This window comes from Chrysochloris asiatica, unplaced genomic scaffold, assembly GCF_000296735.1.
Source record: "Chrysochloris asiatica unplaced genomic scaffold, ChrAsi1.0 scaffold00100, whole genome shotgun sequence".
In the NCBI taxonomy this organism is placed as follows: domain Eukaryota; kingdom Metazoa; phylum Chordata; class Mammalia; order Afrosoricida; family Chrysochloridae; genus Chrysochloris; species Chrysochloris asiatica.
Genome location: NW_006408618.1, coordinates 4,616,322 through 4,639,857, shown reverse-complemented (window position 1 = coordinate 4,639,857; position 23,536 = coordinate 4,616,322). Strand labels below are relative to the sequence as shown.

Here is a 23,536-nt window from a genome sequence, read left to right as displayed (position 1 = left end):
AGTCAACTGAGGACACGTAATCACCACCACAGCAGAATCTACAGTACTTTGTGACTGATTAGATATGGGGGAATTAAGAAAGTAAGAGTCAGGCTCTGGTTTCAGCAGTTGGGTAGATGGTAGTGCCTTTACTGAATGGAGGTGACTGGATTTTGGCTCTTGAGTTGGATGCGTCTGTGAAACACCCAAGTAGACATGTTATGTACAGAGCCAAATATTGGGTATGGGGTAAATCTACAGATAAGAGATACAGATAATCTAAATTTACAGATGGAGTTGGGGAATGAACAAGATCACCAAGGGCTAAAACATCAAGTGAGTTCCTAGAAGCTGGAACTCTATGGAGTTCCAGATTAATGGCTTGTTGTTGTTAGGTGCCATTGAGTTGGTACTGACTCATATGAACAACAGAACAAAACACTGGCCAGTCCTGGACCAACTTCACAATTGTTGTCACGCTTGAGCCCATTGATGCTGCCACTTCGCCAATCCATATTGCTGGGGGCGTTCCTCTTTAACTCTGACCCTCCACCTTACCAAACATGATATCCTTCTCCAGTGACTGGTCCCTCTGGAAGCCAGGCCATGGGTATTTTAAATACCAGCAGTGTCAACCACAGTGAACAGGTTTCAGATAAGCTTCCAGATGAAGACAGATTAGGAAGAGAGGATGAACTACTTTGGAATATTTAGTCACTGAAAACCATATGAATAGTAGAGATTAATGGCTGGGGGCGAAAATATGAACATAAGACAAAGAGAAGAGAAGAAGCAGGGAGGAGGATAAACGACAAAAAAGAAGTCAAGGGAAGATGTTTCCAAAAAAGAAAAGGAAAGGAATGATAAAGAAAAGAGGAAGTTTTAGGCTGTTGAAATATCAGTCAAGATAAAAACAGAAAGATGTCAACTAGATTTAACAAGCTGTTAGTAACTTCAGAAAAAATGTTTCAATGGAGTGGTAAGGTAAAAATCAGTAGTGAAGAGCACTGAAAAGCCAAAAGTATCAAAGATATACTTCAGAACTTTTATTTAATATATAAAATCCCTACAAGCTATGAGAAGGCCCATTTCTTCCTAAATTTAGCCAGTTAGTCCTGACTAAAATTTAAGTTCCCGAAAATAATCTGGTGGCTCCCAAACAAAAGAATGTAACAACCGTTTTTTTTTCCCTAGCCACAGTTTATAAAGTTTAGTTTGATTAAAATGAAACAAATTATGATCATCTTTATTTCTTAAGCTGATTTGTTTTACAACTTGTTTTCAATGTCCCAAAAATGTGCAAAGTTTGTCAAAATTACTTAAAAAAAAAAAAAAAGAAGAAGAAGAAGACTGCGTTTACCGAACAGAAACAGCTGGAGGAACCCAAAACTGTGGCCCTTACCACCATTCAGTTCTGGACTGGAACTTACTGTCCTGGCCCAATTTTTACCAACCAGTAGATATGTATATATGGGATATTACAACACTAGAAGGTATGCTCACCATGGAACCGTCAATCATTCCTGATCAAAAGGGCAACATTTACCTAAGGACAAAGTTAATAAGGGATAAGAAGGTGGGTAGAATGCAAATATGAACCACAGGGAGGAAGCAGGACAACTGTTGTTACATGGAGGGAATTGTAATCATTGAGCTCAAACAAATGTATGACTCGTTGAATGTAAAACTGATGATCCAGTCTGTAATCCTTCACTCAACTCACAAGAAAAAGTCAACAAAGAATAGGATAGCATGGTCACAGTTAGTAGAATGTATCAGTGTTCTCAGTTTTGTGAACAAAAATAGAATATAAGATATAACTTTTAAAAAGATTGTAGACAATTATATTCTTTTAAAATTAAACCTAACTTTTATAAACATGTCTCAGTAAACTACCCATACAGTGTGAGAGGCAAAAGAGGACAAATACAAAAACAAATCAAAGCTATGTGAAAGTTGTGTCAAGAATAATGATTCTGATTATGTTATAGTTTAATGTTCAAATAATCCACTTAAAGTTTATTTATGGGAATTGTTTTGTTTTAATGTACATGAGTATTTTTATTTTTAGAAGGAATATAATTTCTAAAAATAAATATTAAATGTAAGTATTTTATAAGTTAACCACTATAGTACGGCAGTTTGTTGGAAAATACACATATTTTTAAACGATATATTTTAAACATTATCTTCCATGCTCATATCTATCTGAAATAGAACTGATTATATGCTATTTCAAATTTTAAGTCTCTTTAATTTTTCAAAATAAATGTTTCATTTCCTGTCTTAAAACTCAAATTAAATATAAAACAGAAAAATAGTTTAGAATTTCTGCCTTTTCAAGGTAATGGGGAAGTGCATTCTCAATTGCTGACAGCAATCTTGAAATATGTATCAAAACTTAAGATCTTTACAGGTTGACATAGCAATTCTCTTTTTAGACATCATTGGATAAGCAAACAAAGGTGTATATTTAAAAAGGTGGATTACGATTTTGACATGGTATGAAAGGAAAGTCTAAAACAACTGAATTGTCTATAAAAATTAAATATGAAATTGGTTTAACTATGGTCCATACAATAGGATACTAATCTGCCACTGAAAAGGCTAAGGAAGATACAGAGGTCATAACAGAACCTGAATTTATTGTATTGCTTATTGTGTACAAGACACCGTTCATATGTATGCATGTATGTAAGTCTTTACGGGAGCAGAAAGCCTCATCTTTCTTCCACGGAACAGCTGGTAGTTTCAAACTGCTGACCCTGAGGTTAGCAGCCCAATTCATATATATATGGAGCTCTGGTAGCGTAGTGGTTATATATTGGGCTGTGAGTCGCAAGGTCAGCAGTTCGAAACTACCAGCTATTCTGCAGGAGAAAGATGAGGCTTTCTGCTTCCGTAAAGATTTACAGCCTCAGAAACCCTGTACAGGGTCGCTATGATTCAGAACCAACTCCACGGCACATAACAACAAATATATACACACACACACTTATATATACATATATACATGCATATATGTGTGTATATATATAGCCTGCTATGGCACATTAGTGCTGGACTACTAAAAAGTCAGCTGCTCTCCTCAGAAACCTTACACAAGGTCACCATGAACTGGAAGCAACTAGAAGGCACTTAACAATAATATATATAAGACTTCAGGTGTGGTGCTGTAGGATCAACGCTGGACTGCAAACCACAAGGTCAGCAGTTCAAACCCAGCTGCTCCTTGGAAACCCTATACAAGGTCACTATGAGTGGCACTGACTCGATGGCACTTAGCAACAACATATATACATATTAAACTTTTAATTGTGAATTGAGTGACAGTTTATAAACAAGATCATTGGTTTTACATTCAACAAATTGTACACTTTGTTTCATCTCAATGATTACAGTCCCCTCCATGCAACACAGTTATCCTACTTCCTCCCTGTGGTTCCTATTTCCATTCCACCCACCTTCTCATCGCTTCTCAACTTTGTTCTTAGGGAAATATTGCCCTTCAGATTTTGAATTATTGACCATTCCAGGGAGAGCATATCTTACTAGTATTGTTGTCCCCCCCTCTGTGACTGTCTATTGCTTGGCTGAAATTGAGATAAGATTGGAACTCAAGTCATCTGACTCGAAAGTCAAGCATATAGCCACTTATATATGCATACTGACATAGAAAGATATTCACCACAGAATATTAAACGAAAAACAACAGTGTTCAACAATTTTTTGGAAAAAAATTTTTTTTTCCTTTTATAACGTTCTGTATGTCTCTATCTCCACATTTTCTTATCTGTCATCCTCAACCCACATTAAAAAACATACATAGTATGTGCATATAAAAGGAGCCTTGGTGGTGTAGGCGTTACATGCTAGGCTGCTAACCATAAGATCAGCAGTTTGAGTCCACCAGCCTCTCTGTGGAGAAAGATGAGACTTTCTGCTCCTATAAAGATTTAAGGTTTGTTATGAGTCAGAATCAATTCGATAGCACACAACCACCACCAACACGTATGTACTACGCTACCAGGGCTCCTTCATATATATATATTTTATTTTATTTTTTTTCTCCTGTATCCAACATGAACTGGTAAGAACAATTCTGAATGATCATCTCCAATCTATTGTAATGTACTGTGCTGTGAATGCTGATTGTTTCATATAGCATATGTATTTGATCTTTAGAAACCTATCCAACCTATGTATATGGAACCTGCAAACATCCAAAATGACTTGATGATGGTTGATTATGCTACGTATTATAACAAATCATTCTTTAATCTCAGTAGCTTTCAAGCTACCTGCTAGACTATTTCTAACTCAGAAGTGAGTTGGTACCACTCAAAAAGTATCTTTAAGCTATATACAGTAGCAAAGATGTGGGTATCAATGCTGTTTAAAATAATTATAAATTCAGCTTTTTGTTAATGAACCAAAAGACTCTAGCCAAGCATGTAGCCTTTTGGGTGTTGGCTCCCTCAATGTTCAACTGGGGGAATGAATTAGATGGTTAACTGTGGTTAACATGAATACGAGTCTCCAACAAGTATCACCTGGACACCTAATCTGTACCAATGAGCTAGACCACACTAGGTTTCCAGGTGCATGGGGTAAAGAAGTGACCAAGAAGCATTAGTTCCTTTTCAGTCCTCCTCATTACAACACAAGGAATGCTGGTAGAATATGAGCTGGGCTGCTAACAGCAAGGTCAGCAGTTCAAATGTATCAGTTGCTCCATGGGAGAAAGAGGTGGCTTTTTGTTCCCATAAAGATTTACAGCCTCAGAAATCCTCTACACCAGAGGTGGAGATCATCCAGCCCATGGGCTGTATGTTGTTGTTATGTGCAGTGGAGTCAGTTCCAACTCATAGCAACTCTGTACAGGGTTTATGAGGCTGTAAATCTTTACGGGAGCAGATCTCCTCTTCTTTCTCCCACAGATCTGCTGGTTCGAACTGCTAACCTAAAGGTTGGCAATATAAGAATTGTTGATCCATAAATATACAAAAAATTAATAAACAATGCAAACAGCATGCTATGAACTTCACAAGAAATGAATGATTAACAGAACAGGAGACAAGGAACAGTAACCCATTTCTTGGGTTGCATAGCATCCATACTATTTTATGCCTGCTTTGAGTATTGAGGCTCTCCTGAGATATTGAGTCGTTGTCTTTTAGGGGCTTAGGAAGACTGATGGGGGAATCCAAAAACACATTCTGAGTCACTTTGGAAAAAACATTTATTGTTGAGTCAGCGAGTCAGTTTTGATTCACAGCAACCCTGTACAGTTTCTGAGGAGTGGCTGGTGAGTTTGAACTGCCAACTTTGGGATCAGCAGTCCAGTGCCACACCAGGACTCCAATAATAATCATGATAATGGCAGCTAGCATATAATACAAATTTCCAGATACTACTTTTATGCATCATCTTATTCAATTCTCACAACAACTTCATAAATCAGTTTCTAATATTATCCCAAAACTCAGGCTTTGAGTACTTACAGTAACTTGCCCAAGGTCATATACTAGAGCTGAAATTAGAACCTCACCTGAGTCTAGTGTCTGCAGTTTTAACCACTATGTTATGTTGTATTGAGAAAAGGGTGAGCCTGCATCTTATTATAAACAAAGCAATTATCGCCTTCAATAACAGAATGTCATCCTTGACTGAAAGGCAAAACCCAGCTGAGCTATTTTCACTAACTCTGCAGCAAATGTCTTGCTGCTATACCACAGTGTTAAAACTCCATTGATATGTTGATATAAAACCTAACAAGGCAATTATAATTGAATTCTAAAGTGTTTTATAAATTTTCAGCTATCCGGTTAAAAACTGAAAATTGAAATGTTGTTCTTTCTTTTTTAGTCAGTATATCAGAGAAGCTTTTTAATAATTCAATTATATGTTTAGGTACCTCCAGGAATGTTATTATGGTATGACTATTTTAAGAAATGAGCTGGCATCATTTAGACAGAAAACAGGTTTTAACTTTTTCTCTTACAGCATCCAACCCACATAAATGAAAACATTTTTAAATTTTAGTGGAAGGGGTGCTATGATAGCAAGACTAAATGAATTATAAGAAAAACTAACAAATCCCAAATGCACAGCAAAGTACAGGGTGAGGATAGGAGAGAAGGGTTCTATAGTTTCTCAGAGAAGTGTTTTTTATGTTCGGGATCCTGGAGGCCAAATGAGTCAAAGACTGTATATAAAATTTTTTTAGACCCACAAAAAGAGAGGTAAAATGGTTTGGTGGTTTAAAGATAAAGATAAACCTACCTTTAGGAGAGCCAAGGCTACATGAAAGATGATGTTCAAACCCTAGAATAGAAAAAGAAAACAAAAATCAATACTGCTACATCTATCACTGTTTTATTAAGTACTTTCTCAAGACTTCCATACATCTTTAGTATAATCCCTTTTAATAAAAATAGATTACTTTCATTTTCACATACAATAATAATTAAACCATGAGCTTTCAAACAAGAAAGGTATTTGCCTTCTGTGAGAGGTTTATTTCAAATATAGTGCTATAATTAATGTTCACATAAAGTCAACTCATAGTGACCCTGTATAGGGTTTCCAAGGCTGTAAATCATTACAGAGCAGAAGGCTTCCTTTTTCTCTGGCAGAACAGCTGTTGGTTTTGAACTGATGACCTTGAGATTAACAGCCCAACTCATAACCACTATGCTATCAGAGCTCCTTTACAAGCCATGGTGGTGTTGGGTGGTAGTGGTGGTTCTGTGCTGTGGAGTTGGTCCACTCACAGCAACCCTGAATAGGGTTTCTGAGGCTGCAAATCTTTATAGGAGCAGAAAGCCTCATCTTTCTTCTGAGGATCAGCTGGTAGTTTTGAACTGCTGACGTTGAGATTAACAGCCCAACTCATAACCATTATGCTATCAGAGCTCCTTTATAATCCTTCTTGTTATTAAGTGCCATCGAGTCAGTTCCGACCCATAGCAACCCTGTATGGGACTTCCAAGGAGCGACTAGTGAGCTTGAACCACTGCCAACCTTGTGGTTCGAACCAACTTTGCAGCCTAGCACATTAACCCACAGCACCACACCATTACTCCTTACAAGCCTTGTTGTTGTTGTTAAGTGCCATGGAGTGGATTCCGACCCATAGTGACCCTGTATAGGGTTTCTGAGGAGCAGCTGGTGAGTTTAAACTGCCAACCTTGCAGTCCAAATGGCTTTGCAGTCTGGCACATTAACCCACAGTGCCACACCCACAAGCCTTAGACACATGGAAATAATCCACAAACGAACTGAAAAAAACAACAACTTTATAGTGTAAAAATCACAATATTCCTAAATCCTAGCCCAGCATCTGGGTGATGAGGTTAAATTGCTAGTAGAAAACAAAACAAAACAAAAAAACAGGCTGTTGATAAGTGAAACAGATTGTACTTGCATAAGGGGAGCTGTAACCATTACACTAGGCTTTCTCTAATGTTGGGATTGTTTTCTGTTTGTTTCTTTGTTTAAGCGCTTGCTTTCAAAGAATAACTGTACAGTTTGAGGTGGTAAATAGGACTATCTGCCAGACTTCCATTCTCTTTCTTATAACAAAAAGAATGTCTGATCCTGATACAAAATTCCTATAGAAAAACACAGCAATGTATTATAATTTTTTTATTTTTATTTTTTTTAGAAATAAACAAACTAAACTGTTGGGCAAACTGTACTGGAGCTGAATTTTGAATGCTGGGTTCAACTCAGTAACTCTAAGAGATGTTGAGATATGAAATCTAAAAGATAGGGAATCAGAAACTAGAGTGTACTGTTTCCTTGTCCTCTAAATCATCATAGTGAGAAGAAAGATCTTTCAAGTACAAGCTGACATCTTCTATAAGTCCAAAGTCTATTCAATATGCCCTCTTTCATCTTGCTTGCAAATAAAATCTATGTGCTTTATGAACTAAATGTTCTATGTAATGAACTAATAAAGCATGCTTTATTTATCTACAAAATCAGAAGTGAAGATTACTTAAGAGTGCACCCCCATTACAGTTTGCTAATGCAACCTTTCATATTGAGCTATCAAAAATATGACATAATGGTGGAAGGATGAATCATAAGCAAAAAAATATTTGGTTAGAGATTTCGGATTTACTCAACTAATTCCTTAAGAATCTAAAAACTGTAGGAAATAATTATAGTCAGACCAGAAGGCAAAAACAGATTGACATAGTTCATCACGACACCAAGTAATGAGCCTAGGCTTTTATTATTTAATTGTTGTAAAAATATACATAGCACAACATTTGCCAGTTCAACATTGATCTTAGACTAGTTTTGATCACAAGATTGTGTAGACAAAAAAACTTGGATAATAATTAAACAAAATTAGCAAAATCTAAAATTGGGGTCTCACCCACTAGCTTCTTCTCATTGCTGCCCAAACTTGCAGGCCGAGAGAAAAAAAGAGAAGTTGCCCTGCCTGCAACTCTCTCTCCACTCACCCGCCATAGTGAACGCTCACAACCTCAGTGCCTCTCAACCTGCCACTGGAATGAAACCCACCATGTCTCCTGTTATTACTGTTCCTGTCACTGCTCATTATGTAAATCTCTCTTCTTTCTCATTTTCTAATCTTCATAATGCTTAGGTCCTTTCTACTAGCCCAGTTTCTCAGTCCTGCTTTCCTTTGCAAATCATTTTACTGTGTTCTTTGGAACCTCTACTACTTCATGTTTAAACAACTCTACTATATTCTAAAACTCCCTGCCAAATATCCCCCCTACTTCCTTGCTTTCATACGAAGAGTGAAATCTCATTGATTCTCATAACAATCTGGACTATGATTCTCATTTTCATGAAAGTGAGATAAACAAATTAAGTTCATATGAGGGGGCTTCAAAAATTTCATGGGAAAACGTCATTAAAAGACAATGGAAAATTTCCACAAACTTTCTGAAGCACCCTCATATATGTATCTTGTAGCAGGCTAGTAACACTGGACCTCCCTTCCCCAAGCTTTCATAGTTCATTACAGAGTGCCCTTGTAATGTACACAGTAAGTGTTGTTGTTAGGTGTCTTAGTGACCCTGTCTGACAGAGCAGAACTGCCTTATGGGGCTTTCTTGGCTGTAATCTTTACGGGAGCAGATTGCTAGGTCTTTCTACTGAGGAGATGCTAGGTAGGTTCAACCTTTCAGTCTTAAGGCTCGTAGCCAAGTGCTTAACCACTGTGCCAGTAGGGCTCCTTTTACAATAAGTTGACTGAATTATACAGTAGTTGTTTGTTGCTGTTAGGTGCCATTAAGTTGGTTCTGACTCATAATGACCTTACGCACAACAGAAAGAAATACTGTCCAGTCTGGGGTCACCCTCACAATCTTTGCTATGTTTGAATCTATTGTTACAGTCACTGTGTCAATCCATCTTGTTGAGGGTTTTTTTTACTGACCCTCTACCAAGCACAATGATCGCCTTCTTTTTTATTGACCCTCTACCAAGCACGAGTTCTTTTCTAGGGACTCATCCCTTCTGGTAACATGTTCAAGTACATAAGATGAAGTGTTGGCCATTCTTACTTCTAAGGAAAGTTCTGATTGAATTTCTTTCAAGACAGATTTGTTCATTCTTCTAGCAGCCGATGGTATATTCTTTCCCAACACCATAGCTCAAGGCACCAATTCTTCTTCAGTTTTCCTTATGCAGCATTTACATGAATATGATATAACTGAAAATACCGTGGCTTGGATCAGGCACACCTTAGTCCTCAAACTAGCATCTTTGTTCTTTAACAGTAAATAGGTCTTTTACAGTACATGTGCTTAATGTAGTATGTCATTTAATTTCTTGATTGCTGTTTCCATGAATGTTTATTGTGGATGCAATTAAAATGAAATATTTGACAACTTCAAGCTTTTCTCCAATTATCATGCTATTGCTTAACCAAGAAGCAGGTGTTAGAACAGAACAGGGGACACTGAATGGGTTAAAATCAGTAAAGGTGTGCACTAGGGTTGTACTCTTTCACCACACTTATTCAATCTGTATGCTGAACAACTGATCTGAGAAACTGGATTATATGAAGAAAAACAAGGTATCAGTGATGGAGGAAGACTTATTAACAACCTGTGATATGCAGATGATACAACCTTACTTGTTGAAAGTGAAGAGGACTTAAAATACTTTTTGATGAAGATCAATGACCACACCTCAATATAGAGAAAACAAAAATCCTCATGACTGGACCAATAAATAACATCATGATAAATAGAGAAAAGAATGAAGTTTTCAAAGATTTCACTTTGCTTAGATCCACTATCAACACTCACGGAAGCAGCAGTCAAGAAATCAAAGGACGTATTGCATTAGGCAAATCTGCTGCACAAGACCTCTATAAAGTACTCAAGAACAAGATGTCAATTTAAAGACTAAGGTGCACTTGAGTCAAGCCATAGTATTTTCAATAGCCTCATAGGCATGTGCAAGTTGGACAGTAAATAACGAAGACCAAAGTCGAATTGATGCATTTGAGTTATGGTGTTAGGGAATAATTTTAAAAGAACCATGGACTGCCAGAAGAACAAACACATCTGTGTTGGAAGAAGTACAACCAGAATGCTCCTGAGAAGTCAGGATAGCGTGACTTTGTCTCTCATTGTTGTTGTTGTTGTCAAGTGCCATCGAGTCGGAACCGACTCATAGCGACCCCATGCACAGCAGAACGAAACAATGTCCGATCCTGGGCCAACCTCATTACCGCCGTCACACTTGACACCATCAGTGATGCCACCTGGCTGATCCATCTCGTTGGGGGGTCTTCCTCTTTTTCTCTGACCCTCTACCTTACCCAGCATGACATCCTTCTCCAGTGACTGTTTTCTCCAGACAATGTGTCCAAAGTATGAGAGACGAAGCCTAGCCATCTTGGCCTCCAAGGAGCACTCTGGTTGCACTTCTTCCAAAACAGATCTATTGGTTCTTTTAGCAGTCCATGGCACTTTCAGTATTCTCCTCCAACACCACAACTCAAAGGCATCGATTCTGCTACGATCTTCCTTATTCACTGTCCAGCTTTCGCATCCATATGAGGTTATTGAAAATACCATGGCCTGGGTCAGGTGCACCTTAGTCCTCAAGCTGACATCTCTGCTCTTCAATACTTTAAAAAGTTCCTGTGCAGCAGATTTGCTGCAATATGTTGTCTGATCTCTTGACTGCTGCTTCCGCGAGTGTTGATAGTTGATCCAAGAAGAATGAAGTCCTTGACAACTTCAATCTCTTCTCCATTGATAAGAATGCTGTTTATTGGTCCAGTGGTGAAGATTTTTGTTTTCTTTACATTGAGTTGTAATCCATATGGAAGGCTGTGCTCTTTGATCTTCATCAGTAAATATTTTAAGTCCTCTTCACTTTCAGCGAGCAAGGTTGTATCATCTGCATATCTCAGGTTGTTAATAAGTCTTCCTCCAATCCTGACGCCACGTTTTCCTTCATAGAACCCAGCTTCTTGTATTATTTGCTCAGCATACATATTGAACAAGTATGGTGAAAGAATACAACCCTGTCGTACACCTTTCCCAATTTTGAAACATTCAGTTTTCCCATGCTCTGTTTGAACAACTGCCTCTTGGTCCAGGTACAGATTTCTCAGAAGTATAATTAAGTGTTCTGGAATACTCATACTTCTCAATGTTGTCCATAGCTTGCCATGATCCACACAATCGAAAGCCTTCACGTAGTCAATAAAGCATAGGTAAACATCCTTCTGATATTCTCTGCTTTCAGCCAAGATCCATCAGACATCTGCAATGATATCTCTCATACTTGGGACATATTATCAGAAGGGACCCATTCCTGGAGAAGGACATCATGCTTGGCAAAGTGGAGGGTTAGAGAAGGAGAGGAAGACCCACAAGACCCACTGTACCACAAGGCTGGTACAGTGGCAGCAGCAATGAGCTGCTTAATTTTTGCATAACAAAGACTGTAAGGATGGCACAGGTCCAGGCAGTGTTTATTCTATGGAGCACAGCGTTGCAATGAGTCTGAACTGACTCAACGGCACCAGACAACAATGACAAGAACAGATATTAGAAGAAACAAACTATAATTACATATTAGATGTGATTAGGTATAGATGTCAGAATGAAAGTATTAGATTTGACAGAAATTAAATATACATGGTAAAACCTGTGAAAGCCAGAACACCTGTGTAAGGCAGAAACCTGTCTGTGAAGGAAAACTCAAATACTTTCCACTTATAAAGAATGATAAAAAAAAAAACCGCAAGACAGTAAGCAGTCGGTGTGGGGAAAACTCGTGAGACCTAGAAAAAATAGGCAGTACCACTGAGTTCTGGCTTTTACAGGTTTGACCATTTTTTTTTAAAAAAAAGAACTACTATAAAACACATAGCTATCCAGACCCATTTAGCAAAGAAGTCAATAATCCTTCTATAACTAACCTTCATGATGATAATCCAGCAGCATGAATGCATACCTACGTTATATTGAAAATACTAAATATACTTAAGTAGTGAACATAATTTGTAGTTCAAATGAAAAACTAGATTAAAAATTTTAAAGCTTGATGTTAAAAGAAATAGCTTTCAGTTATTAGAAAAATTTATATATGTGACCTCTTCACACAAGTTCAGAATAATAAGGTACCACTGTGCCTACCTATAAAAAGGTCTACACATTGTCCTTAACAATCAAGGGAGAGTGGGGAAAACCCTTCATAACCTTTAAACTAAACTTGTATAGAACAGCCAGACTTTGTAAACAAACAAGTTACATTCAGATCACTGTTGTTTTATTGATAAGTGCCGTTGAGTCATTTCCAACTCACAGTGACCCTATATTGTAACAGGGCTCCCAAATAAGATGTTTTCAGATTACTGTTGTTTTGTTGTGAAGTGCCACTGAGTTGGCTGGTGGGCCTGAACTGCTGACCTTGCAGTTGGCAGTCCAGTGCTTATCCTACGTCGCCACATTGAGTTGTTTAAAATTAAGGAAAACTTGCTATTCTACTAAATTATTTATTGCAGTATAAAATATATCTGAATTTCCTAAAAGAAGAAGGAAATAAGCAACCTAGTTGTATATGTTTAAATAATCTTTTTTTGTCTTTTAAGTAAGTTATTATTATTTAAAAATAAAATTATTGTTGTTGTTTAGCACTCTTGAGTTGGTTCCAACTTACAGAGTCCCTGCATAAGATTTCCAAGGAGTGGCTGGTAGGTTTGAACTGCCAACCTGTGGTTAGCAGTCCAGTGCTTACTCTATAGTGACACAACCAGAAATATAATTTGAGGTGTAATTAATTAATAGGAACCTTCTACAGGCCAGCCTTTGGTCAGTTAAAAAGGAAGCACTAGAAATAGGTGGGTTTTAAGATGATAGTGTCAGTGTAAGCACTGGTCCTTAGCACAGCCTCCTAACTAACAACAGAGCCAATTTTAAGGAGTCCTGATGTGGCGCTGTGGGTGAATGTGCCAGACTGCAAAGCCGTGTGAATTGCAAAGTTGGTGGTTCAAGTTCACCAGCTGCTCCTCGGAAACCCTATACAGGATCACTCTGGGTTAGAATCGACTTGATGGCACTTAACAACAAGAACCTTCACTCTGGAGTCCTGATTTGGCACTGTGGGTTAATGTGTTAGATTGCAAAGACTGCAAGCTTGGTGGTTCGAGTTCACCAGCCACTCCTGGGAAACCCTGTACAGAATTGGTATGGGTTGGAACCAACTCGATGGCGATTAACAACAACCACCTTTCATTCTTCTAAGGTAATATTAATTAAACACCATGATTATTATATTTTCCACTTACCCCTTTATGATTCAACCTCTGGTTGCTGTTGTTGTTAAGTGCTGTTGAGTTGATTCTGACCCATAGCGACCCTGTATAGGGTTTCCAAGGAGCAACTGGTGAATTTGAACCAAAATTTTGCAGTCTGATGCATTAGCCCACAGCACCACACCAGGACTCCACTTACCCCTTCATGATTCAACCTCTGCTCAACTATGCTAAAATTTGCAACTACTACTCTTTGGAGTCCTGGTGTGGCACTGTAGAATAACCACAAGGTTGACAGTTCAAACTCACCAAGCTGCTTCTTGAAACGCTATGCAGAGTCGTTGAGTCAGAACTGACTTGATGGTTCTTAACAACTTATTTATTGACTATCTCATTATCCAACATTACACATTTATGACAATAATACAATATCTATTATCTATTACCAATTCCCACAGCAACTTTAAGTTCCAATAAAGACGTATGTCTTGCTGTTGCTTTTAAGTGCTGTTGAGTTGGTTCTGACTCATGGTGACCTATATAGGATTTCTGAGGAGCAGCTGGTGAGTTTGAGCTGCTGACGTGTGGTTTAAAGTCCAGCAGTAACAAATGCCACGGTGTAAGTAAAGAGTAACATTGACTGTGATGGTTAAGGTTATGTGTCAAGTTGGCTGAGCCAAGATTTTAGTGGTTTGGTAGTTATGTAATTTGTGCATAACACTGATACTTGTGTAACAACCTGGTCCTTGGAATCTCATCATCTCCATAAATGAGGCATGGGTGTGTAATTTTGAAATACACTTTCAGAAGGAAAAGATGCTTCCTATTTTCAGAAATATGTAATTTTGAACAATTCATTTGTTATTGAGAGGTGGTAAGCAAGTGTTCCTAGTAAAATTCAGTTTTAAAAGTCTGTAGAATTATTAAGAGTAAGAATTGTTGTTTGTTGTTGTTGTTGTCAGGTGCCATCGAGTCGGAACCGACTCATAGCGACTCCATGCACAGCAGAACGAAACAATGTTCGATCCTGGGCCAACCTCACCACCGCTGCCACACCTGAGTCCATCAATGATGCCACCTGGCTGATCCATCTCGTTGGGGGTCTTCCTCTTTTTCTCTGACCCTCTACCCTACCCAGCATGACATCCTTCTCCAACGATTGATTGTTTCCTCCGGACAATATGTCCAAAGTAGGAGAGACGAAGCTTAGCCATCCTGGCCTCCAAGGAGCACTCTGGCAGCACTTCTTCCAAAACAGATCTATTGGTTCTTTTGGTAGTCCATGAAACTTTCAGTATTCTCCTCCAACACCACAACTCAAAGGCATCAATTCTTCTATGATCCTCCTTATTCACTGTCCAGCTTTCACATCCATATGAGGGTATTGAAAACACAATGGCCTGGGTCAGGCGCACCCTAGTCCTCAAGCTGACATCTCTGCTCTTCAACACTTTAAAGAGTAAGAATAATAGGTAAATATGTTGCTATAGCTACTTATTTATTACAGCCATTAACTACTTATTTATTATATTATTTATTTATGTTGTTGGTAAGTGCCATTGAGTCAATTCCAACCCATAGTGACCCTGTGTAAGGTTTCTAAGAAGCAGCTGGTGGGTTTGAACCACCGAAATTGTGATTTAAACTGACCTTGTGGTCCAGTGCATTATCCTGCAACACCAAACCAGTACAGTTTAATACCAACAGCAAAATAATAAATAAGAGCCAACACAAACTGAATTATGTTATAAAAAGAAAGTGTGTCTTGATCAATTCCCACAGTAACTTTAAATTCCATTTTACAGACAAGGAAATTTAGCTTAGAGACAACAAAGTAAATTTCCCAAGATCACACAGACTGTTAATGGCAGATCCACAATTTTAACCTAAGTAGCCTAATTCTAGAAGCCACAGGCTTAATCACTAAATTAGAGCAGATGGCTGCAATGAATATGTGAATAAATGAAAAAAACAAAACAAAAACCTTTACCTGGATTTATTCGATGTGTCCTGTAATTTCTAAGGTACTTGCCATTTCAAGGCAAGTAAACTTTGAGAGCAGAGATAGAAAGATAACAAATATGAGGTCTACCTAAACCACATTCTGTTTCTCTACTGAAAACAACAACAAAAAATAGGTGACTCCTAACAAGATGTGAGGCAATAAAACCCAAACCAGTTTGCTGTGGAAAGGGTGACCTTCTTCCTCCAGCAACAACAGATTGAAATCAGCCTCGTGTGCATGAAGAAGTAGTTCCTTAACTGATTGGGGCGTGGCAGTTTCAAAATTCAGTCACAGTCTTTCACAATGTCTTTGCTTTGAAGAACGCCTACGAGTAATTGCCCCAAATTAAATAATTGCTCCGAAGTGCAGATCACAGTGTTCTTGGGTAGGCCAACAATTGAGCACCCACATTCTTGCATAAAGAAAGGCTCACAGCAGAGCCCTCACGGAAACAAAGACACTGAACATTCCAGCTCTGATGAGCAGGCAGTCGTGGATCAGAGGCAACTGACAGATTGTGTGAGTAGCTGTCAAAACCAGCGCTGACAGAACTGAGAACAAATGTTGAAAAGGTAGCATCAAAAAGTGCCAAATGTGCATCAGCACCTGGGTCCTCAGAGAGCAAAGTAAAAAGGGAAGTAACTAGTATGTGGAAATGGAAATCCCAGCAACAAGGCAGTGACAGATTAAACCAGAGCAGCCAAAGTACATGAACCTGACCCACAGACAAATGTAGCTAAAGCCAGAGGAAATGGGGTGCTGACCTCTCTGACCCAAATGAAATAGGGCATACCATCCCAGGAAGTGAAAGAGTAATTAAAATTATGTAACAATTAATGGAACACTTGATGAGTAAACAATAACTGGTAGCAACCACTACATATCCCAGAAAATAACTGGCATTTTATATAATTCTTTCACTTAATTGCATCAACGATTATACGGCACATACTTTATTCCACTATTTTAAAGATGTGAAAACTGAGGCTCAGAGGCATAGCACCAATAATACATAGTAAACAATACATTTGGGCTGGAATTTAGGCAGGTCAGACAAAGATAAAAGCTACAATTCTTTGACACTTCCATTGAGAGGTGGGGTTTGACAGCAAAATATGGAGGATGTGACGTCCAGGTCTCAGGAGACTGGCAACTCACAGCCGACCTCTTGGAGAACTCAGTCTTGGAAGAGAGCCACCATGTAAAAAGTGAATTACACTTAGCTCCCATGCTCAAAGAAGCCAAATAAGAAAGAGAGGAGTCCTGGTGTGGCGCTGTGGGTTAAGGCGCCAGACTGCAAAGCTGTTTGAACTACAAGGTCGGTGGTTCAAGTTCACCAGCTGGTCCTTGGAAACAGGGTCGCTATGGGTCAGAACTGACTTGACGGCACTTAACAACAACAACACCACCATCACCACAGAAAGAGTTGTCAAGGAGTATCGAGGGGCCAGATATGTGAGTGAAGGAGTCATCGTAGAAATCTTCTAGTGCTAGCTGACCCAGCTGGTGCCAAGCTGAACTCCTTCCCCAAATTCCTGACTGATGAAATTATAAACAAAATAAGTGGCTGATTTACATTTTTGAAAAACTTTTCATTTTGATACAATTTCAGACTTAGAAAAAACTACATAAGTACTACAAATAATTCCTGTATACCCTTGGCCAAGCTTTACCAAATGTTAACATCTTATATAATCACAATACAATTTTATATATATAAAAAGAAGATTAGTATTCAAATTTTGCCAAATGTCTTACTAAGTCCCCCTCCTTTTTTTTTTTTTTTTTATGTCCAGGAGCAATTCCTGGATCATATACTGAATTTATGTGACATGTCTCCTGAGTTTCATTTATCTGAGACAGTTTCCAGTCATTCTCTTTATGATCTTGATACTTTTAAAGAGTACTGGCTAGTGATTTTTTGTAGAATGTCTCTCCATTAATGTTAGCCTGATGTTTCCTAATGATCAAATTCAGGTTCTGTATTTGGGCACAATTTCACAAAAGTGATGTTGTACCTTTCTCACTGTGTTACATGAGGAGGTGGTACATATAACATCAATATATCTAGTTACAAAATCATTGTTTAAATACCACTTAATTTGTGTGGCGCTTTGGGCTAATGTGTCAGATTGTAAAGTCATTTGAACTGCATGGTCGGTAGTTCAAGCTCACCAATTGCTCCTTAGAAACCTCATACAGGGTTGCTATGGGTCAGAATCGATTCGACAGCACTTCACAACAACAACAAATTCTGGTGTAGCTTGTTATGTACAATAAGCAATCACAACAGAATCCCTTTGGCAGCTCTTTGATAAAGTCTTTACTGATCCACAGGAAGAAGATGAAGGTAATACATACTTACATATAAGTATAAAGAAGCAAATGCTGACTGCTCTTAAATACAGGTGGTCCTGGAGTAAAACCTCTGATTTAGTTTACAGAAAATTATTTGCATTTTAATATGAACTAAATAGCCCTCACTTTGAAACAATTGAACCAAGCCCTACCCTCAATTCTCCATCACAGACACCTTCACTTGCTGCATGTGGCAGCTTTTAAATCACAGACAGGTGCTTGCACAAAAGGTTAAATAACAAAGGCCTGGGCTGACTTGACCAGCAAATTCTCCAAGACAGAAACATAACTCATTTGCTACCCAGGGACTGCCTATATAGGTTCCATAGCAAAAATATTGTGACACCGTATTTATTTGAATTTATTCTGCTTTTCATATTGTAATCTCTTTAAAAGTTCAGGTTCTTAAAACGACTAAATGGAAGTTTGATGAAATAACCAGTAAAATGATGTGATGTTTTGGTGTTTGGGTTCTGTTTCTGGATGCCCACTAGAGGTCAGGATTGCAGCACTGAAAACCAAGCACAGCTTTAAAAAAAAAAAAAAATTTCACAGAACTTCACAGTAGATTGCTACATAAATTCATTTAAGCCACAAAGAATTAAAAATCCTCTTGGTTAAGTCCTCCCTTATGGCCATTACAAAATAATATAAAACACAAAAAGTGAATGATTCCCGAGTTTCCTTACCCAAATTTTATTATATATTCCTTTTCATTATCAATGTCTTTCTTAAGAAAATTTTATATAAATTCAATAGTAAACTGTTGTTGTTGTTAAGTACCGTGGAGTCGGTTCCGGCTCATAGTGACCCTACACAGGGTTTCCGAGGCTGTGAATCTTTACGGGCGCAGAATGCCTCATCTTTCTCCCACAGAACCGCTGGTAGTTTCGAACTGCTGACTTTGTGGTTCACAGCCCAACTCGTAACCACTACCCTACCAGAGCTCCTTCAATAATAAATAAGAGGGATTTAAAGAATCCCTCTGTCTAGTTGTGAGTGATTTTTTATCTTTTATTTTTTGAAACCTTTGCCTGATGTGCATTGTTTTTACAAATGAAGCACTGAATGGAGGTTTATTTACCAAGTTTGGAGCTGTAGGATAAGCACTGGAGTGTGAAGTGCAGACCTAAGCTGATCTTTTGGTTCAGTACTTAGCCTACAGTGCCACACCAGGACTTCAAGAATGCTGCATCTTTCTCCCTTGGAGCAGCTCGTGTATTTTAAGCACTGATCTTCTGGTTAGCAGCTCAATGCTTAACTTACTGTGCTGCCCTTTGCTGAGTTAGTGCTAAAAAGGTTCTAGAAAGCACTCTAAAGTCCCTATATGTGTTGTAGGATAATGTGCTGACCACAAGGTTAGTTTGAGCCATAAGGCTGGCAGTTCAAACCCACTAACCGCTCCCCAGAAATACTATACAGGATTACTATGAATTGGAATGTGCTTGATGGCACTTAGCAACAATACTTCTGTAGAGAAGTCCTTGGTATGGCAATGTAGGATAAGCACTGGAAAGCAAGGTCAACGGTTCAAACTCATAAGCAGTTCCTCAGAAACCCTATACCAGGTAACTATGAGTCAGAATTGACTCAGTGGCACTTAACAACAACAAATACTCGAATAGATGTTCTCTCAAGGATTTCCCCACATAGACTACGATCCTCTATTTGGAACATTTTTCTCTCCATGTTCCTTGTGTGGCAACGTAGGATCACCACTGGACTGTGAATCACAAGGTAGGCAGTTCAAAACCACTACATATTCCTTGGAAACCCTATATGGGGTTGTCAGGAGTAGAACCAACTAGACAGTCCTTAACAACAACAAGAAGCTTAGGTGCAAAGGACCCTCGTAGCTTGTTGAATTTCTAATTGAAAGATCAGCAATTTAAATCTGTCAATCACTCAGAGGGACAAGGATAAGGTTTTCATCTCCTGTAAAAATTTACAGCCTTGGAAACCCTATACTCAGAGGGTTCCTATGAATCAGAACTGACTCAACTGCATGCAGCAGCAGCAGCAGTAGCAGCAAGCTTAGGAGCTAATCCTCTGGGGATACTTTCCTGACTTCCATGACTAGATTTTTGTTGTTGTTAAGTACTACTGAATTGGTTCTGACTCACAGTGACCCTATGAAGGATTTCCAAGGAGCAGCTAGTGTAACCACTCAATTATTTGCCTCTTTCTTTTTAAGTTGCATGAGGACAGACTGCCGGTTTCTTTACAGGTATATTCCCATCGCTGAGGCTATTACCTGGAACAGGGAATACTAGTTGCTCAGTATTAGTTGAATGAATGGATGAAATGAACAGTTAGTCAATGAAATGGTTCTTTAATATGAATTAGTATATTAGCAAATCATGAAATGCTCTCCAAACTAATTTCTTCCTATACTTTCTTGATATTAATGAATTACTTTTTTTGATTGCTATGAGCCTGCTTTACAGATTATTTGGAAATATAAACAAGTTATCCTCAATTCTCTTATAAATACAGAAAGTGGGCTGTAGAGCAGTAGTATTAAAGTTTAGACCTGTCATCTTTCATCTTCCAACCTAGAGGGGAAATGTTCATTTCTCATTTCCAAATCTGAAAACCAGGGTGTATTGTTGCATCAAGCTGATCTGCTCAGCAAAACAAAACCAACCATACATTAATCAGAATCTTCAGAGAGAAACAGGAGCTGATCTAAGAGTGCTCAAAACAGAATCATGCAAAAAAATTTTTAAATGCTCAATAACTCACAGTCAAATATTTAATTGACAACTCTCAAGAAGTGGCATGTAATTTTGCTTGGAAGAGGTGATGAATTCTTAAGCAGTTGTACCTAGAACAACACAACAGAGAATGCTCTGGGAGCACGTCTCACTCCTTCAAGGGGACAGTCCTGTAGTTCATGTTAGACTGGGAAACCAGTTATGAATGTACTCATCTTGGGGACTCTTTTTGTCTTTCTACTTCACCGACATATGAGAATATGTTACTAAAGTTTACACACCACAGATAGCAGGGGCAGAAGTGGGAATGGGCAGTGACGAGCTGGAGGGGAAGAGTATGTCAGAGAGGGTTTGGAAAAAGTAAATCAGGTACACAACCACACAATTACCCATCATGTCTCCTTGAAAGTATAAGAAAGATGTTAACTCATTTTTGTTTTTTTCAAATCATCAGCTGAAGCAGCTTCATCTTTTTCTTCACCTACTCTCCTCTGTCACCTAGAACCACAGTAAGGCCAAACCAATATTTAATCATCAGGATGACATACCCTGGGAATAACCAAGGGGCCTAAGTTTCTTTATGACATAGAGATGTAGCATATATCTTACAAGAGCTTCAGAGAATTTAGTGTCAAAATAAGAACACCTCTTTGAAGTAGTCCTTACCATGGTAAACCTTAATTCCTACTATGGCACTGAACTGGTTCATTACAGTGTGACTCCACTGCTGAGAATTTGCATTTCCACCCTAGATAAATTGAATCAGAATCTAAAGTTTAAAACGATCCCAGGTAATGTTTATAATACGAATTACCCAAGGATCAGTAAGAATCACCTGGGAATCTTGTTAAATTGTAGATTCTGATTCACTATATGGGGGTTGTTGTTAGAAGCTGTCCACTCAGTTCTGACTCATAGCAACCCTATTTACAACAGAACAAAACACACATATGGTTCAGTATATTATTATTGCTACAGTGTCAATCCATTCCTTTCAGAGTCTCCCTCTTTTTAAAATGACCCACCACTTTTTCATCCATGATGTCCTTCACCAGAGACTGGTCCCTCCTGATATGTCCAAAGCACAAGAGACAAAGTTTTACCATCCCGGCTTCTAAGGAGCATTCTGGCTGTAATTCTTCCAAGACAGATTGTTTATTCTTTTGGCAGTCTATGCTACTTTTAATATTCTTCTCCAACACCATAACTCAAATGCACTGATTCTTCTATGGTCTTCTTTATTCACTGTCCTAGTTTCCCATGCACATGAACTGATTGAAAATACCATGGCGTGATTCAGGCGCACTTTAGTTTTCAAACTGGTATCTTTTCTCTGTAACACTTTAAAGAGATCTTTTGCAGCAGATTTGCCTAATGCAGTGTGTCTTATGATTTCTTGACTGCTGCTTCCAAGAGCAGTGATTATGGATCCAAGCAAAATAAAGGCTTTGAGAACTTAAGTCTTTTCTCATGTTGTTTACTGGTCCAGTTGTGAGGATTTTCATTTTCTTTACAGTGAGGTGCAAGCCATAGTGAAGGCTATAGTTTTTGATCTTCATAAATAAGTATTTGAAGTCCTCTTCACTTCCAACAAGCAAAGTTATGCCATCTGTATATCACAAATTGTAAATGAGCTTTCTTCCAATCCTGATGCCATGTTCTTCTTCATATATATAATACAGTTTCTCTGATTATTTGCTCAGCAAATATAGTGTGGTGGTGGTAGTTATGTGCCATGGAGTTGGTTCCGACTCTTAACGACCCTGTACAGTGTTTCTAAGGCTGTAAATCTTTACGGGAGCAGAAAGCCTCATCTTTCTCCCACAGAACAGCTGGTAGTTTCAAACTGCTGACCTTGTGGTTTGCAGCCTGATTTGTAACCACTATGGTACCAGAGCTCCTGTAGTTCAACAAGCACTTGATGACAATTATCAAAAGGATGAATAATAACAAGTATTGCAAAGATATGGAGAAGGCACACTCTGAATGGAATATGAAACGACGCAACACTTTGGGGAACAGTTTGGCAAGTCTCAAAAAGTTAAACATAGAGTTACCATCTTGTTGTTGCTGTATGCAACATAGCAACCTTATACTACAGAACAGAAGTACCTTTCCAGGTACTTCAGGTATTAAAAGTGCCACAGACGGCAATCTTTATTGGAGTTTTGGTATAGCACTGTAGGATTAGCACTGGACTGCTAACCACAAGGTCTGCAGTTCAAACCCATCAGCTGCTCCTTGCAAACACTATACAGGGTCTCTGTGCATCAGAAATGACTCAATAATATTTAATAACAACAATAATTTTTATGGTAGCAGATTGCCTGGTCTATTCTCCCACAGAGCAGCTAGTAGGTTCAAGCCACCAACCTTTCTGTTAACAGCCAAATACATTAACAATTGTGCTACCAAGAGTACTGGCTGTTGTTGTTAAGTGCCATCCAGTGGGTTCTGACTCATAACAACTCAGTGTAATGTTTCTGAGAAATGACTGGTGAGTATGAACCGCCAACCTTACGATCAAACCCACCTTGTAGCCCTGCACTTATCCTGTTGCTGTTGCTGTGTCTTCAAATCAGCAACCCTGTATAGAGTTTCTGAAGAGTGGCTGGTGAGCCTGACCCGCCAACCTTGTGGTTTACATCAACTTTGCAGTCCAGTGCATTAACCCACAGCGCCACACCAGGACTCCACATTTAT

The 23,536-nt window shown here is 38.5% G+C and overlaps 1 protein-coding gene across 3 annotated transcripts in view; it reads right to left on the bottom strand.

The window, feature by feature from the left end:
* Positions 1–23,536, bottom strand: part of RABGAP1L (RAB GTPase activating protein 1-like) — a 958,953-nt gene that overhangs the window by 240,793 nt on the left and 694,624 nt on the right. For all 3 annotated transcript variants that reach the window (XM_006867062.1, XM_006867063.1, XM_006867061.1), the window contains one exon: positions 6,265–6,306. In XM_006867062.1, coding sequence (XP_006867124.1) covers positions 6,265–6,306 — 42 coding nt within the window. The remainder of the gene's footprint in view (positions 1–6,264; positions 6,307–23,536) is intronic.